General features: G+C 44.4%; 1 protein-coding gene across 1 annotated transcript in view; it reads left to right on the forward strand.

Annotated features, from left to right (window-relative positions):
- Nucleotides 1-2957: 2957 nt before the first annotated feature.
- LOC118358800 (protogenin B-like) overlaps nucleotides 2958-16451 on the forward strand; it is a 41761-nt gene continuing 28267 nt past the window's right edge. Inside the window, exons 1-6 of the mRNA XM_052480904.1 lie at nucleotides 2958-3108; nucleotides 4303-4602; nucleotides 11397-11541; nucleotides 11930-12066; nucleotides 12231-12411; nucleotides 12946-13061. Coding sequence (XP_052336864.1) covers nucleotides 3039-3108; nucleotides 4303-4602; nucleotides 11397-11541; nucleotides 11930-12066; nucleotides 12231-12411; nucleotides 12946-13061 — 949 coding nt within the window. The 5' untranslated portion in view covers nucleotides 2958-3038. The remainder of the gene's footprint in view (nucleotides 3109-4302; nucleotides 4603-11396; nucleotides 11542-11929; nucleotides 12067-12230; nucleotides 12412-12945; nucleotides 13062-16451) is intronic.

The raw sequence follows: 16451 nt of genomic DNA on the forward strand, positions 1-16451 counted from the left end.
TCTTGATCTTTATCATGTTTGTTTCCTTTTGAAATGGTAAAGTTGACGTACACAGATCCACAGTATTCTATTTCAAACACATACATATAATACTGATTGAAAGACTGTCCTACGGAGACAACACTATTTGATGATAGCATACTGAGCATGTCCTCTGTGTCCCCTTTGATGATGACCAGAAACTGGCAGAGCGACAAAGCTTTGAACATTTCTCCCTCCTACTGTATAGATAGATCTTTTATCCGATTTGTTCTTTTTCATTGACAATATGGCAGAGCTGGGGGGTCAACCTCAAGCACCCAACCCCAAAAAGGTTAGAGGTCACCTCAACCCATTGAATGACTCCTGGAGGAGAGGGGGCCTCCCCTACTCCACCCACACTGCCTCTTGACCAATCAGAACGAAGTCTGTTTGGTCACGTCTCTCTGTTCCCAGGCCCTCGAACATATTCAATAACACGTTAATGACCTTTAATTCTATTGGTCATGACCTCTCCCAGCCTGAACCCTGACCTCTTTCTCTTGACCCTGGCCGTGAGGGTGAGGAGCCCGGCCTGTGCTGTGCTACCCTCCTCCACACAGTGAGTGTTGTTCGGGCTGTATGTGTTCTAATCAACGACAACAACGTGAAGAAATGAAGAACGTACACCAATGTGTGAGTTCTACGAGAGTGTCTTTTGGACTGTATGGTGGCAGGCACTGTATCAGAATTATGATAAGAGAAAGGTCGTTTTAAAAACAGTGCTGTTTTTTTGAGTTCCGCAGAGTGCCATTTGGAATGCACGAGTCACGACCTGTTAGGACAGGATAGTGGAGAATTCACTATTTTGAATAAATGAACGAATGTGTTTTACCAGTAAAATAGCCGTTTATCTATTTAAACACAGCATTAATACATCGAGTGGTGGGTAGATGTGTATTGGGTTGAGGAGCCGATTTAAACTTTAACAGTATCTGATTCGAGTTGCTAGTTACTAGACACTTAATGACACAGAGGATTTGTAAATGAACGAATAGGACAGTGTTATATCCTGAACATCTTGACTGGAGTGGGGCAGGAATGATAAATTAATCAATGGTCAGCTCGCTAATCAATATATATTTAACGTTGCATTTAATGCTAAGGTTATATAAATTCCATTTATATGTGTAGGTTCCTGACATTTACACTGCTCACTGTCTCAAACACCCAAAATTAACAAAAAAAGTTATCATTGATCAACATTTTAAATAACTGTGTCATTGGATATTATTAATATTGTAATTTTTTTTAACCTTTATTTAACTAGGCAAGTGATATAGTTTCTTGCTAATGTATGGTAACAGAAAGAAAAAAAAAATCAATGGAAATCTTCAACTATAGCCTAATGTGACACAATGTGTGTGTCATGAGTCAGTGTGCAGCAGGTAGGACGGAGTCCGGCGCAGCAGGTAAGACGGAGTCAGGTCCAGCAGGTAGGACGGAGTCAGGCGCAGCAAGTAGGACGGAGTCAGGTCCAGCAGGTAGGACGGAGTCAGGTCCAGCAGGTAGGACGGAGTCAGGTCCAGTAGGTAGGACGGAGTCAGGTCCAGCAGGTAGGACGGAGTCAGGTCCAGCAGGTAGGACGGAGTCAGGTCCAGCAGGTAGGACGGAGTCAGGTCCAGCAGGTAGGACGGAGTCAGGTCCAGCAGGTAGGACGGAGGCAGTGTGCAGCAGGTAGGACGGAGTCAGGTCCAGCAGGTAGGACGGAGTCAGGTCCAGCAGGTAGGACGGAGTCAGGTCCAGCAGGTAGGACGGAGTCAGGCGCAGCAGGTAGGACGGAGTCAGGTCCAGCAGGTAGGACGGAGTCAGGTCCAGGTAGGACGGAGTCAGGTAGGGTAGGACGGAGTCAGGTCCAGCAGGTAGGACGGAGTCAGGTCCAGCAGGTAGGACGGAGTCAGGCGCAGGTCCAGGGTAGGACGGAGGACGGAGTCAGGTCCAGCAGGTAGGACGGAGTCAGGTCCAGCAGGTAGGACGGAGTCAGGTCCAGTGGACGGAGTCAGGTAGGTAGGACGGAGTCAGGCGCAGCAGGTAGGACGGAGTCAGGTCCAGCAGGTAGGACGGAGTCAGGTCCAGCAGGTAGGACGGAGTCAGGCCAGCAGGTCAGGTCCAGCAGGTAGGACGGAGTCAGGTCCAGCAGGTAGGACGGAGTCAGTGTGCAGCAGGTAGGACGGAGTCAGGTCCAGCAGGTAGGACGGAGTCAGGTCCAGCAGGTAGGACGGAGTCAGGTCCAGCAGGTAGGACGGAGTCAGGTCCAGCAGGTAGGACGGAGTCAGGTCCAGCAGGTAGGACGGAGTCAGGTCCAGCAGGTAGGACGGAGTCAGGTCCAGCAGGTAGGCCACGCCTCTCCAGGTACAGGTCTATTGGATCAATATCTGAATTCAGTAGGAAGCCAGCTGACTGGCTACCATCAATATATCTTAATAATGACCAAGTTCTGTCTTCAAACAGAGCAGCTGTCTCATATAGGGAAGGACCTGATCACAAGTTTTAATATCCAATGACCTTTGGTAATAATAACCAATACAAAATCTAACCCAATATATTTCCTGCAATTTCAGTTTACAATGTGGTGCGAAGTCAACAAATGTAATGGTGTTATGGTTCCAGTCCTGAGAGAAGCCCAGGCCTACTCCAAATATGAAGGAATACTCAAATAAAGAGTAGGGCTCAGAGACTGTCTGACATATTATCTATGGAACCTGCACACTTTGTTGATAGCTGTTTCTCAAAGGTGTTATGTGTTTTGTCAGAGAAAGAGAGAGAGATGCTTCTTGTTCTCTATAGTTGTAGAGTAGTTGACCATACATTTGCTCTGCTCCAAGACCAACAGAGCGCCGCCCATCGATGAAACCTTGGCTCGGGTAGCGCATGCGCGGTCAGAGGGAGAGGGTCGACGAATCCCGGCTCAGGAGTCACAACCCGTGTTGCTCCACCGGTGTCATTCGTAATTTGGGAAGCTTGAAGCACGATGGGGAACTGCTATCCTCATTTATAGAATGACAGAACAATTTGGATAAATGGCGATTTTCAAAAGGAAACTGTACCAGCTATGTTTTCTGTTTTTTGTTTTGTTTATTCCACTATCAGGTAAATCATTTGGTTTTTTTTGCTGTATATTATTTTTTGTTAGTCAGTAGTAGTTTCCCAGCAACTGAACGTGTTTGAGGTCCGTGTGTGTAACACAGACTGTATACCAGATCATAAACCGTACCAGACTGGATGACAACAGAATGTGACCACAATGGGTCAATATTATACCGGGAAAAGGCACGCACGAGAATAAGCACAATCACTATTCTCTGTTTATGATCTAGTCACTTTACCCCTAAATTACCTACACGTACAAATGACCTCGACTAACCTGTACCCCCCCACATTGACTCGGTCCGGTACCCCTGTATATAGCCTCATTATTGTTATTTTATTGTGTTATTTTCTTAATTAACTATATTTCTTGAACTGCATTGTTCAAGGGGCTTGTAATTAAGCATTTCACGGTAAGGTCTTTCACCTGTTGTATTCGTCGCATATGACAAATACAATTTGATTTGATAGTTTTAAACATAAAGAGATAGCAACGCAAATATGATGTCTAAAATGATATGATTAACCAGAGTCTTTGAGGAAATTAGTGACCGATTTGAGTGACTGGGATTATTGTTGCTACTGTCCAGTCCTTTAATTTCCGCGCGGACGCCGACCAATTAACGGACGTTTTCAAATTCACACTGACAATTTACTGACTTACATTTTAATTTAGGATCTCTTGTAGGTCACATTAACACTAGTAACCTGAGCAATGACAAGAGTATGCACTGGTACCCGATTTCACTGGTCAAACTCACTCTTCATATGTCAAGTAGACTACCCATGTGTCCTATGTCTCACAGTGTTATGCTATTAATTGAAGGAATGCAAACAATCACACAGTTTTCCTAGGTGACAAATACATTCCGTATATAGACTATGGGAAGAGAAACATTCTGTAAGTATGATACATAGAATAGTTTATAGAAAGTTGCTGTAAAACACACAAAGTGGACTGCTGTAATGCCAATACTAATCAAGGGTGCAATGAATGCATAGCCAGTTAATAAAAACAAGTGTACATCGATTTCAAGAGTTATACACAAAGTCTGTTTCTGACCAGGGGTTCTCCTTTGGCATGACAGGTCTGGCATATCAATGCACTCCTCTCCATCCTTTCCTTCCACCCCTTTCCCCTCCGTGCCTCTCTCCTCTTCCCTCCTTCCATATCACAAATCCCCCCTCTCTTTCCAGGTGTTTTTTGTTTCAGTGAACTCTCCTTCATCATCGAGCCCAGTGATATTACAGTGATATCCAAGGATCCAGTGGTCCTGGACTGTGTGGCCCACGGACAGCCTCCCATCGTCATCAGATGGCTGAGGAATGGAGTCAGGCTAGCTGAGAGCGAGCGGCTTCAGTTCCTGTCCAACGGCTCACTGTACATACTGGAGGCCAGGAGAGATGGAGAAGGGTCGGACGGAGGGTTTTATCAGTGCCTCTCCCAGAACAAATATGGAGCCATCCTAAGCCAAAGATCCCGCCTGACTATCGCAAGTAAGTATGGTGCTCGAGGTAACAAAGTGTAAAGGTTATAATGGAATCTATAATTTAAAAAAAATACATTTTACCTTTATTTAACATGGCAAGTCAGTTAAGAACAAATTCTTATTTACAATGACGGCCTACCCGGCCAAACACTAACAACGCTGGGCCAATTGTGCACAGCCCTATGGGACTCCCAATCATGGCCGGATGTGATACAGCCTGGATTCGAACCAGGGACTGTAGTGATGCAGTGCCTTAGACCGCTGTGTCACTCGGGAGCCAAACAACAACTATTAATGACTCACACATTCCTCTAAAGCTTTCCTCGGTGAAGTTTCCATGTCAATAGAAGCTGTCCAGTGTTTCAGGGAGTGGACAGGCGTATCCTTATTAGTAGTAAAAGCTTCTTGTGGCGTAATTAGACTGGTTTTAACTTTTAAGGGTCAATTAAGTAGTGACGGACAGTCTATCTGAAAGCTAATCAAATCAAATGTATTTATATAGCCCTTCGTACATCAGCTGATATCTCAAAGTGCTGTACAGAAACCCAGCCTAAAACCCCCAAACAGCAAGCAATGCAGGTGTAGAAGCACGGGAAATCCGTGTAAATCTCTGGTAAAGTAAGATGGAAACACACAAACACAGGATCAGTCAGTCCTCTGTGTTCTATGATTGAACATGCATTGTCAGTGTAGACCTCTGCTCTGTGATTGAACATGCATTGTCAGTGTAGACCTCTGCTCTGTGATTGTTCTGTGGTGTCAGTGTAGACCTCTGCTCTGTGATTGTTCATGCATTGTCAGTGTAGACCTCTGCTCTGTGATTGTTCTGTGGTGTCAGTGTAGACCTCTGCTCTGTGATTGTTCTGTGGTGTCAGTGTAGACCTCTGCTCTGTGATTGTTCTGTGGTGTCAGTGTAGACCTCTGCTCTGTGATTGTTCTGTGGTGTCAGTGTAGACCTCTGCTCTGTGATTGTTCTGTGGTGTCAGTGTAGACCTCTGCTCTGTGATTGTTCTGCATTGTGTCAGTGTAGACCTCTGCTCTGTGATTGTTCTGTGGTGTCAGTGTAGACCTCTGCTCTGTGATTGTTCTGCGGTGTCAGTGTAGACCACTGCTCTGTGATTGAACATGCATTGTCAGTGTAGACCACTGCTCTGTGATTGTTCTGCGGTGTCAGTGTAGACCACTGCTCTGTGATTGAACATGCATTGTCAGTGTAGACCACTGCTCTGTGATTGAACATGCATTGTCAGTGTAGACCTCTGCTCTGTGATTGAACATGCATTGTCAGTGTAGACCACTGCTCTGTGATTGAACATGCATTGTCAGTGTAGACCTCTGCTCTGTGATTGAACATGCATTGTCAGTGTAGACCTCTGCTCTGTGATTGTTCTGCGGTGCGGTCTGTTACACAGAGGAATCTCTCAAAAGGCCTTTCACTTGTAACTCTTTGTCTGGCCTGCTCCTGACTGCCCCTAAAGAAAAGACTGTTTCATTTGTCCACATATCAGTGGACTGGACAGCTGGTCAGATCCATGGTCTATTCAGCATCACCAGGCGCTTTCTAACACAAACACGAGGACTAGCTTTAGTTTAATCATGCTTATATTTTGGGTAGGATCTTTAGGATACGTTTTTTTAAATGTATTTTTCTGTATGATATGATTTAGAGACAGGGAAGAAAACTACAATACTTTGAGTCTGTAGAATAGTCAGGTGATACTTTATTATAAGTCTCACCGATTCCTTGTTGATCAGAAGCAACACCAATATCAGTGTTGCTTTTAGTTTATTTGAAGTTTTGATATTAATTTATTTAATCTTTATTTAAGCAGAGACATTTGCAGATGAGCCCTGCATCAATAAACAATAATTACACTATATATATATATATATATACATATACATATACATATACATATACATATACATATACATATATATATACATATCTCAATTACACAATACATGAAAAGAAAAACTCAATCATATGAAACAAACATATTCTTCAGTAAAAAAGGCCTTCTAACATCTGCCTGAATTGCCCGAGAGGCACCAACTCTAAAGGAGTTTTTCTAGATCATTCCACATTCTCCAGGGTTGGCCATCCCTGAGTCCAGGTCTGGTAACTTATACATCTCAAGGTTAACAATGAGTTAAGGTGTGGCGGAAGTATATATATATATGTGTGTGTGTGTATATTTCTTAATTCCATTATTTTACTTTTAGATTTGTGTGTATAGTTGTGAGTTGTTAGATACTACTGTACTGTTGGAGCTAGAAACACAAGCATTTCTCTACACCCGCAATAACATCTGCTAAATATGTGTATTTGACCAATACAATTTGATTTGAGGATGGAGGAGGGGCCTCTCTCTTTCTCTCTCTGCTACTGCTCCCAGTCTGTCCAGAGGCCCAGAGAGCTCTCTCTGTCTCTCTGTCTCTCTGCCTCTCTGCCTCTCTGCCTCTCTGCCTCTCTGTCTATCTTTTTTTCTCTCTCTCTCTCTCTCTGGGAGATGTGATTTATAATTCACGAGAAGCTACTTCTCTCTCATTGGGAAAGGCTTTGTGATGTTGGGGGTTGTCCTGTCACTAATCTGTCTGTCATTGGTCCTTTCGGTGGCTCTCCTACACTCGCCATCATTGTCAAGATCAACTCTATTGTTCTATGTATCTATAGGCTAGGCCCGATCTGTCATGTGGGTGACTAGGTTGTATTATCTACTCTGAAATAGTATTTTAGTTCCTCTCAAACATTTGAAAACAGCTCGGGAAAGGAAAGCCACCAGAGTTCTGTGATGTTTATTGCGTCTGATTTCAGTCTGATAACAGTCAGTGTTATAGTGTTATATTATAGTAAAGCTGCCACCAATATCCAACCATCACCTAAGACCAGATACCTGACCCTGGGTAAGATCAATCTTACCCTCTATGACAATACACTAAATGTATTTGTTTTTATTTTTACCGAAATAACAAAACATTAAGAACACCTGCTTTTTCCATGACAAGAGCAGTGGTTCCCAAACTGTGGGGTAAAGGATTAACAAATGCAAAATCAACAAAAAATCACTGAACTAGTCATTTTCCTTTTTTGCGTCTATGGCCGTAGTTTAAAAGCTGATTTAATAGTAAAAGTCGATATTTTTTAACATTAGTATACCACCTCCCAAATTTGGCGCAAATTTTCGAACTAGCTACCCTGTTCTCAGAGTCTCCCACAATTTGAGCTAAATATTGGCTGATTTAACAAAAATAAAGACAATCCAACCAATAAAAGGAATCTACAACTGATGAACCGTCCATCTGATAATGACACTGGTGGGAGAGGCTGGTGGGAGAGACCCTTCCAGTGGGAAAGAAGCGCAAAGATGAGCTGACCCTCAAATTCAGAAAGCTACAGAATTATCAAGATGATTACATGCAGTATGGTTTCACGTGTCATGGTCGGACCTGGGGATCCACATGCCAATATGTTGTGGATGTGATTTGCCTCAATATTGTTTGAAGCCAGTGAAATTGAATAATATTTACAGTGTGATGGGTGTGACACACAGCACCAAACACACAACGCACACCGATAAACCTGTGGATTTTTTTCCTTTTCCATCACAAAGACCAAGATTTTCTTGGCCAAAAGCAGGTATTAAACCCACAGTGATTTATAAGTGGAGCAGCAGTCAGTACCAGTCAAAAGTGTGGACACCTACTCATTAAAGGGTTTTTGTTTAGACTATTTTCTGCATTGTAGAATAATGGAGCAAACATCAAAACTGATGAAGGCTAACAAATATGGAATCTTGCAGTCAAGGCCAAAACTGTTAAACAAATCCAAATTAACTTTAGATTCTTCAAAGTAGCCACAATGACAGCTTGGCATTCTCTCAAACAGTTTCATGAGTTAATAACCTGCAGTGCTTTTCCAACAGTCTTGAAGGAGCACTTGTTGGCTGCCTTTCCACTCTGGTCCAACTCATCCCAAACCATCTCCATTGGAGCAGCAGGTCAGATGATTGACCTGGCAGGCTCATCTGATGCAGCACTCCATCACTCTCCTCCTTGGTCAAATAACCCTTAACAGCCTGGAGGTGTGTTAATGCCCTGACCTGGCAGGCTCAAAAACAAATGATAGTCCCACTAAGCGCAAACCAGATGGGATGGCGTATCAGCTGAAGAATGCTGTGGTAGCCATGCTGGTTAAGTGTGCTTTGAGCATTCTAAATAAATCACTGACTGGCAGGCTCAGCAAACAGTGGAGCACCAGTCCATGCTTCATGGTGGGAACTCACACATATGGAGATCATCCGTTCATCTGACCTGGCAGGTCACAAAGACAGTGGAGCAGAACCAAAAATGCTCATTTAGACTGGCAGACTAAAACAGATTTCCACCAGTCTAATGTCCATTGACTTGTGTTTCTTGGCTCACAAACAGTCTCTTCTTATTATTGGTGTCCTTGATAGTGGTTTCAGCAGTCAATTTGACCATTCTGAGCCAGTTGGTAGGCTCACTTGTAACAGGGTAGCAGGTTCTAATGCCCTGACCACCCATAAACAGTGGAGAAGTGTATGCACCATGACTGGCAGGCTCATAAACAGTGGAGCAGCAGTCTAAATGCCCTATTATTAGGCTCACTAAACAGTGGAGCAGCAGTCTAAGGCCTGCCTGGCAGGCTCATGACATCACACTACATCCTCTATGACATCACACTACATCCTCTGACATCACACTACATTGTATCATATTTTCAAAAATGAACAAAAAACATGAAGTAAGATGGCAGGGAGCCTAGCAGTTAATTAAGAGCGTTGGACCAGTAACCGAAAGGACAAGGTGAAAAACTGCCGATGTGCCCGAGCAAGGCATCTAACACTAATTGCTCCTGTATGTCGCTCTGGAAAAGTGTTTGCTAAATGCCTAAAATGTCAAATGAAACATTAGTATATGTAAGTCCCAGTTTTGGGGGACAATAGCTGACCAGACCGGTAACAGTCTTCGTTCCCGCCGGGTCTCCCCCAATTTGAGCTGAAATTGAATGGACAGGGTGCTGGGCATGAACCCAATGACCTCTTTAAAAACAGAGGAATCTTTGTGCATTCTGAGCCTGTCCATTGATCTGCTGTTTACGACAGGGCAGGGATGACCGTATTCAGTTTAGAGCAGTTTTCTGGCTTTGGCCATTGTATTTTAACCGGCAGAAGCACCCAACAGAGAGAATGGCCCCTCTTATCAATGGGTGGTGATTGGCTAGATGGACGTTAGATCATCTTAATTGCCAATTTGGTAGTTTTCACTGGTTTTGTTGAGGACCTAAAGGCTACATGCCATAGTGGTGCCCTGGTTTTGTTTCAATATTGTTAACAATATTTTTTGAATAATATATTTAGCTGATGGCCTCCCAGAAAAGCAGCAGCCTAATGCCCTGACCTGGCAGGCTCACTAAACAGTGGAGCTGCAGTCTAATGCCCTGACCTGGCAGGCTCACTAAACAGTGGAGCAGCAGTCTAATGCCCTGACCTGGCAGGCTCACTAAACAGTGGAGCAGCAGTCTAATGCCCTGACCTGGCAGGCTCACTAAACAGTGGAGCAGCAGTCTAATGCCCTGACCTGGCAGGCTCACTAAACAGTGGAGCAGCAGTCTAATGCCCTGACCTGGCGGCAGGCTCACTAAACAGTGGAGCAGCAGTCTAAGGCCCTGACCTGGCAGGCTCACTAAACAGTGGAGCAGCAGTCTAATGCCCTGACCTGGCAGGCTCACTAAACAGTGGAGCAGCAGTCTAATGCCCTGACCTGGCAGGCTCACTAAACAGTGGAGCAGCAGTCTAATGCCCTGACCTGGCAGGCTCACTAAACAGTGGAGCTGCAGTCTAAGGCCCTGACCTGGCAGGCTCACTAAACAGTTGGAGCAGCAGTCTAAGGCCCTGACCTCACTAAACGGTGAGTAAAGCAGTAGATGTTCTGGTCCTGTTTGGCACCACGTACCGATGTCAGTCAGGGTTCTCAACTGTGGATTACTTAAATAACAAGTACAGAAGCAGTCTCAATGCTGAGCATAACCTCAATGTTACACTGTCAAAAACAGAGCCCAGAATAGACAGGTTGTTGAAAAAACGTCAACCAGCCACACACCTCTCATTAGGACTGTGTGTGTTTTCTGGTCTCCCAATCACGGCAGGTTGTGATACAGACCGGATCCATCAGTTTATTCCAGTTCAGAATTTAAAATGATTGATTGAATTTTAACAGCAACAGTTCAAACCTAGACAGAAATGTCAAGAGTTTTAATCCGGGGAAAATAAACATGACTAGCTATTTGTTTGGCTATTTCATTTAATTGTTATTTGTTTTTGTCTATATTGCATTTGTTTTAGGCATAAAGGCAATGAAATGTACCAATATTTACATACAGTTGCATATGTTCCTAAGCTTGGGTCCCAGGAAAACACAGAATGTCTCATTTGGGTCCCAGGCTGAAAAAGTTTAAAGAACCCCTGCTTTAGAGCTAACCCTTTTAAGCTCCTGAAATAATTTTTTTAGCACCTTCGTGTATCTACTGGCCTAGGAACAATGGGTTAACTGCCTTGTTCAGGGGCAAAACATACATTTTTATTTTGTCAGCTCGTGGGATTCAATCTAGCAACCTTTACGGCTACTGGCCCAATGCTCTGACCACTAGGCTAACTGCTGCCCCACATAGAGGAACTCTTGCAAAGAAGAACTCAGTGGTTCTGTGACTTTACAGAGTTAATATTAAGCTGAGAAACCACTGCTTCCTTTGCTGATTGTTTTTTCACCGCGTTGCAGATATCTCACCATTCGTTGTGCAGCCCGTACCTTTGGAGGTGACCGAAGGTTCCGTGGCCAGGTTCACCTGCCAGGTGACCTCTAACCCTCCTGCCACCATCACCTGGGAGCTAGACCAAAGCACACTACCGTTGGAGACAGACAGGTAGGCACACTACACATTAGACACTACACACAAAGCGAACTACACCTGGGAGCTAGACCAAAGCACACTACCGTTGGAGACAGACAGGTAGGCACACTACACATTAGACACTACACACAAAGCGAACTACACCTGGGAGCTAGACCAAAGCACACTACCATTGGAGACGGACAGGTAGGCACACTACACATTAGACACTACACACAAAGCGAACTACACCTGGGAGCTAGACCAAGGCACACTACACACTACACCTGGGAGCTAGACCAAAGCACACTTGGAGACAGACAGGTAGGCACACTATACACTAGACCTTTTTTTTCCCTTAAGAAGTGTTTTGTGACTCTGGGCCCTGGTCCTGGCCATCATTGTCCATTTGTCTCTCTAGAATCACAGTCCTGCCCAACGGAGCTCTCCAGATTCAAAACGTGCAACTAGAGGATGCTGGGAAGTACCGTTGTGTGGCCACCAACATCGGCAACCGCGTCAAGAGTAGAAAGGCAACGCTCTCCGTCATCAACCAAGGTGTGTGTGTGCGTGCTTTCAATTAAGATTATGGGTAGACTTGTTTAAAAGCCCATCCTTCTTCTCTACCTCACATGCCCATACAGTATGCCTTCTTTGAAATTGTACTGGTTTTTACTGTGAAAATAATTGCACCACTAAAACTTTTTTTTGTCTCTGTGTAGGTTCTGGCCCTAAACCGCGTCAGAGGCCCCGGATCATAGCGGGCCCCCAAAACATGACTGCTTCCCTCCACTACACCGTGGTCCTGGAGTGTGTTGCTACGGGCAACCCCAGACCCATCATCTCGTGGAGCCGGGCCGACAGTAAACCCATCGACGTGTTCAATGCCAGGGTGCTGGGCAGGTGAGAGGATGCATGACGCACCACATGTACCCATAATGCTCTGTGCAACATCGGCCACCATTGAGGTTTTTAAATCACGTTTAAAGACCCACCTTTGTAGCTTGTCATTTATGTATCCGTGACATCAGTTTTGTTTTTTAAACTTCCTTTGTGTTGTATGTGATTTTATTATTGCTATAAAAATATAGGGGCGGCAGCGTAGCCTAGTGGTTAGAGCGGAAGGTTGCAAGTTCAAACCCCAGAGCTGACAAGGTACAAATCTGTCGTTCTGTCCCTGAACAGGCAGTTATAACCCACTGTTCCTAGGCCATCATTGAAAATAAGAATTTGTTCTTAACTGACTTGACTAGTTAAATAAAGGTCAAATTAAAAATTAAATATAGAAAAATGTATTTCCTTTACATTTAAGAAGGAATCCAGAGCTGAAAATGTGTGCACTTGCTTCAATGGTCTCAAAGTACTGTTTGTACTGTAAAGTGTGTTGTGTTTTAATGCATTTAAAAATATATATATCTATTTATTTGTGTTTGACAGTGGAAACCTGGTGATCAGTGATGTGAAGCCTCAGCACAGTGGAGTCTACCTCTGTAGAGCCACCACCCCAAGAACACGCAACTACACCATCGCTACTGCCAACCTCACCGTGCTCGGTAAACTACTATATCCTTATACTGATCCAACAATGTGTTTTCAGCTGAAATGGGAGAATATTGCTCTGGGTTTCGGTCTAGTGGTTACAGCCACTGAGTGGTTTTTCAATATGCATACTACCGAGGGTGCTCCACACTCTCATGCTCCAAGTGTATTCTCCGAGGATGTTCTCTTGAGTACGTTCTTGTGAGGACGAGAGTTTGGAGAACACATGAAACATTCCATTTGAGCAGCACTCCCCCTACTGTATTACCTCACGCTACACCTCCCCCTACTGTATTACCTCACGCTACACCTCCCCCTACTGTATTACCTCACGCTGAGCAGCACTCCCCCTACTGTATTACCTCACGCTACACCTCCCCCTACTGTATTACCTCACGCTGAGCAGCACTCCCCTACTGTATTACCTCACGCTACACCTCCCTACTGTATTACCTCACGCTGAGCAGCACTCCCTACTGTATTACCTCACGCTGAGCAGCACTCCCCTACTGCACATATGTCAGAGTCAAGGCCCGCGGGCCACATCCGGCCCGCGAGAAGGTTTTTACGGCCCCTGGGATGATCTTGATTTATTATTAGAACCGGCCCGCAGACCGCAGCAAGCCGGCAGCCCGCAGATCTTTACACGCACCAATACTACATTTCCCACAATGCAACGGTGACGCACCGAGCAGTAGGCTGCTTCATTTCAATATTTATTGGCACAGCAGTTGTCAGCATCACAGTAAAATTAACTTTCAGATACCCATCAAAAATGGCAAAACGGAAGGTGGACACTGAGAACCGGGGTTTCAAACAAGGTGGGAGTCGGAGTATTTGTTCACGGAGGTAGCTGGAAAACCTGTGTGTCTTCTGTGTGGAGAAAGTGTGGCGGTACTGAAAGAGTATAATCTGAGACGACATTATGAAACGAAACACGCGGACAAAAACAAGAATATGGACATGGAACAAAGGCTACAAAAGGCAGAGGAATTAAAAACGAGGCCTCAAATCTCGACAGGCTCTGTTCAAAAAGCCAAATCACAAGGCCAGGCTGCTGTCAAGGCCAGTTTTATTTTGGCAGAAGAGATCGCTAAATCAGCCCGGCCATTTACGGAGGGGATTTCATCAAAAACTGCATGATTAAAGTTTGTGACGAAGTTTGCCCAGAAAAAAGGCAACTCTTTTAAATGTGAGTCTGAGCAGAAACACCATTGCCGAGAGAGTAGACCAGTTGTCCATCAATCTAAAAGAGCAGCTTGTGAAAAAGGGAAAAGATTTCATTGCATATTCCTTGGCTGTGGATGAGAGCACCGACATTTCTGACATTGCCCAGTTGTCAATTTTCATCCGCGGAGTGGACTCCAGCCTAAGCGTGACAGAGGAGTTTTTGGCTTTACGTCCTATGCATGGCACAACTACGGGGCATGATTTGTATGAAGAGGTGTCAAGATGTGTAAATGAGATGGAGCTGCCTTGGGAAAAACTCGTGGGTTTGACAACCGACGGAGCACCTGCGATGTGTGGACACAGGAGCGGACTGGTGGCGAAGATACGGGAAAAGATGCAAGAGGAAAACGCGACAGGTGAGCTGACAGCTTATCATTGTATCATACACCAGGAAGCGTTGTGCGGTAAAGCCTTGAAAATGGAGCATGTAATGAGCATCATCACGCGCACAGTTAACTTTATCAGAGCCAAAGGTTTGAATCACCGCCAGTTCAAGGCATTTCTGACGGAGTTAGAAACGGAGCATGGTGATTTGCCTTATCACACAGAGGTGCGATGGCTAAGCCAGGAAAGGTGCTTCAAAGATGTTTCGAGCTTCGTGAGGAGATTTGTCTGTTCTTGGACAGCAAAGGGAAAGACACAACACAACTCCGAGACGAAATGTTTCTGTGTGAAATGGCTTTTCTGTGTGACATTACGAGTCATCTGAATGCAATGAACTTGCAGCTGCAGGGTCGGGATCGTGTCATCTCTGATATGTACAGTACAGTGAAGGCATTTAAAACCAAACTGACTCTGTGGGAGACGCAGATGCGGAAAGAAAATTTGAGCCACTTTCCCAGCTGCCAGACCATGAAAGAGAAGCTCTCTACCAGTGCGTTCCCGAGCGCACAGTTGGCTGATAAAATAGGTATGCTTGCCGCTGACTTTCGACGCCGATTTGCTGACTTTGAAGCACAAAAAGCAGGTTGGAACTGCTCGGTAACCCATTTGCTGTTGACGTGGAAAGCTCACCACCAAACCTCCAAATGGAGTTGATTGACCTCCAATGCAATGATGCACTGAGGGCAAAATATGCGGCAGTGGGTGCTGCGGAGTTCGCCCGTTTCCTCCCCGACACAATGCCCCAGCTGCGCATCCAGGCTGCTCAAACGTTGTCTATGTTTGGCAGCACATACCTGTGTGAACAACTGTTTTCTTTGATGAACTTGAACAAAACATCACACAGAAGTCGACTTACTGCTGAACACCTCCACTCAATTCTGAGGATTTCCTCAGCTCAGAGCCTTACCCCGAACATTGATGAACTTGTGGAAAAGATGGGACACCACCAAGTATCACCCTCAACCTCAAACAAGTGAACATTACTGTGCAATCACATATTTAGAGTTTTTACTCAGTTCAAGTTTAAAAGTTAAAGTTTAATATTTGTTTTCACTGCATGTTACTTCTCCTTAAACAAAGTGTTGTTTTTGATTAATAGATTTTTGCACTTTATTTTATTGTATTTCAATCCAATTATATTTTAAAAATATTTCAGTTGAGTGGATGATAGAAAATTGCTATTATTGTTTTTTTCTTTGAAGTAAATTTAGCCCACTTTTGCTAAAATAGAAAATATAGGCTACTGATGGTGCCTTGAATACCGGTTTCTTTCATTTAATGTTCATGTTATGGGGATTTTTATATAAAGGAAATTTGTCTTTTGTGTCTGTTGAAAATTAAAGATTACTGACAGAGCCATAAGAAAATATTGCTTTATTTATCTGATCATATTGGAATATATTTGTTAGGTTTTCAGTAGGTTCAATTAGGTTCACTAGACTATATGCGTCATTTAAAAATTTTTCAATGAACATTCGAACAGTCCGGCCCTCGGCTTGTAGCTAAATTTTTTATTTGGCCCTCCGTCCATTTGACTTTGACACCCCTGCCCTACTGTATTACCTCACGCTGAGCAGCACTCCCCTACTGTATTACCTCACTCTGAGCAGCACTCCCCCTACTGTATTACCTCACGCTGAGCAGCACTCCCCCTACTGTATTACCTCACGCTGAGCAGCACTCCCCCTACTGTATTACCTCACGCTGAGCAGCACTCCCCCTACTGTATTACCTCACGCTGAGCAGCACTGAGAAGCAGCTAACGGTAGTAGCTAGCCAGTTGGATCTAT

This window comes from Oncorhynchus keta, chromosome 26 (assembly GCF_023373465.1).
Source record: "Oncorhynchus keta strain PuntledgeMale-10-30-2019 chromosome 26, Oket_V2, whole genome shotgun sequence".
NCBI classification, from domain to species: Eukaryota; Metazoa; Chordata; class Actinopteri; order Salmoniformes; family Salmonidae; genus Oncorhynchus; species Oncorhynchus keta.